General features: G+C 52.0%; 1 protein-coding gene across 1 annotated transcript in view; it reads right to left on the reverse strand.

Annotated features, from left to right (window-relative positions):
• The window catches only part of CTRC (chymotrypsin C (caldecrin)), a 7,329-nt gene that overhangs the window by 5,316 nt on the left and 596 nt on the right, over window positions 1–1,417 (reverse strand). Inside the window, exon 2 of the mRNA XM_010850049.1 lies at window positions 49–178. Within this exon, the coding sequence (XP_010848351.1) occupies window positions 49–178 (130 nt within the window). The remainder of the gene's footprint in view (window positions 1–48; window positions 179–1,417) is intronic.

Raw genomic sequence — 1,417 nt, forward strand, 5'->3', positions numbered from 1 at the left:
CCCCTCAGGGGCCCACTGCCCACTCAGGGGCCCACTGCCCACGCCCCTCTCCACCCTGCCTCCCAAGCCCACTGCAGTGAGCTTACCTGCCAGGGCCAGCTGTGGGGAATGGCGTCCTCTCCTCCCACCACGCGGGCTGATAGGTTGGGCTGGAAGATGGGGGCCCCGCAGCTGGAGGCTGGGGGAGACAGGAGAGAGAGAGCTCAGGTCAGTGTGGGTGGTATCTCGTTGAGGAAGGGACAGGTGGAAAGAGCACACCTTTAGGGACTAGGCAGACTTGGGTTTGAATTTTCCTGTTAGACTTTGGGGAAGCCATTGAGTTTGCTGGGCCTCAACTTCCCTTTCTGTGAAATGGGTAGAATAGCACTAACCTGGTAAGTTTGTCCTGAGAACTAAATGATGCATATGAAGAGTTGAGCAAAAGATCTGGTATAGAGTGAAGGAAACACCCAGGTAGGCTGGCTTGGTGTGAGTGCCCAGGTACACCTGTGTTCTTCATCCTTACCCTGCTGTCCCTTTTGAAGCCACAGCATGGTGGGGATGTGTGAACATGGAACCCACAGAATTCCAGACTGTCCTAGCTGTGGAACGGTCAAGAGCAAGTGCTAGGCATACTCGGACTCAAATTCTGCCTCCACCACTAACCAGCCATGGGATCTTGAAGAAGATACTGAACTTCACTGTGCTTCAGGGTCCTCATCTGTAAAATGGGTCTATATTAATAGACCCTGCCTCTCAAGGTTGATGGAGAATCAAATTAGCTCCTGAATGTCAAGGGCTTAGCAGAGCGCTTGGCACAGAGTAAGCATGCAATACACAGAAGCAGCTATTGTTATTATTACTACTGTTGTTATCAACTGGAGGACTCTTAATGAAGTGCTCTTATTTGCTAAAAGTGCCAGTGGGCTTTAGAGAGTTGATATGGCTTGTTTAGGTCCTGCTGAGAGAGAGTGACATTCGAGTCAAGTGCCTTGACTCCCAATCTGGGAGAAGGCTGCCAACACGGGAAGCTGCCACCTTCTGTGCCAACACAGAATCCCCAAAGGAGAGATGCTGATCCCAGGAAAGGTAGGCCCTGAAATTGTTTAATTGCTAAATTGTGTCCAACTCTTTTGCAACCCCATGGACTGTAGCCTACCTGGCTTCTCTGTCCATGGGATTTCCTAGGCAGGAATACTGGAATGGGTTGCCATTTCCTTTACCAGGGGCTCTTGCCAACCCAGGGATGGGACCTGCATCTCCTGCATTGGCAGGCGGGTTCTTTACCACTGAGCAAGCTGGGAAGCCCAGACACCCTGATGGTCCCCAGGGTCCCTAGGGATGAGGCATCTTCTGTTCCCCCAGGTTGATGCTACATCTTTCTGCACCTCATCGCTCATCCTCACCCTGGGGAGGTCAGATCATCAGCCCTGTTTCG

This window comes from Bison bison, unplaced genomic scaffold (assembly GCF_000754665.1).
Source record: "Bison bison bison isolate TAMUID 2011002044 unplaced genomic scaffold, Bison_UMD1.0 scf7180017864289, whole genome shotgun sequence".
In the NCBI taxonomy this organism is placed as follows: Eukaryota; Metazoa; Chordata; class Mammalia; order Artiodactyla; family Bovidae; genus Bison; species Bison bison.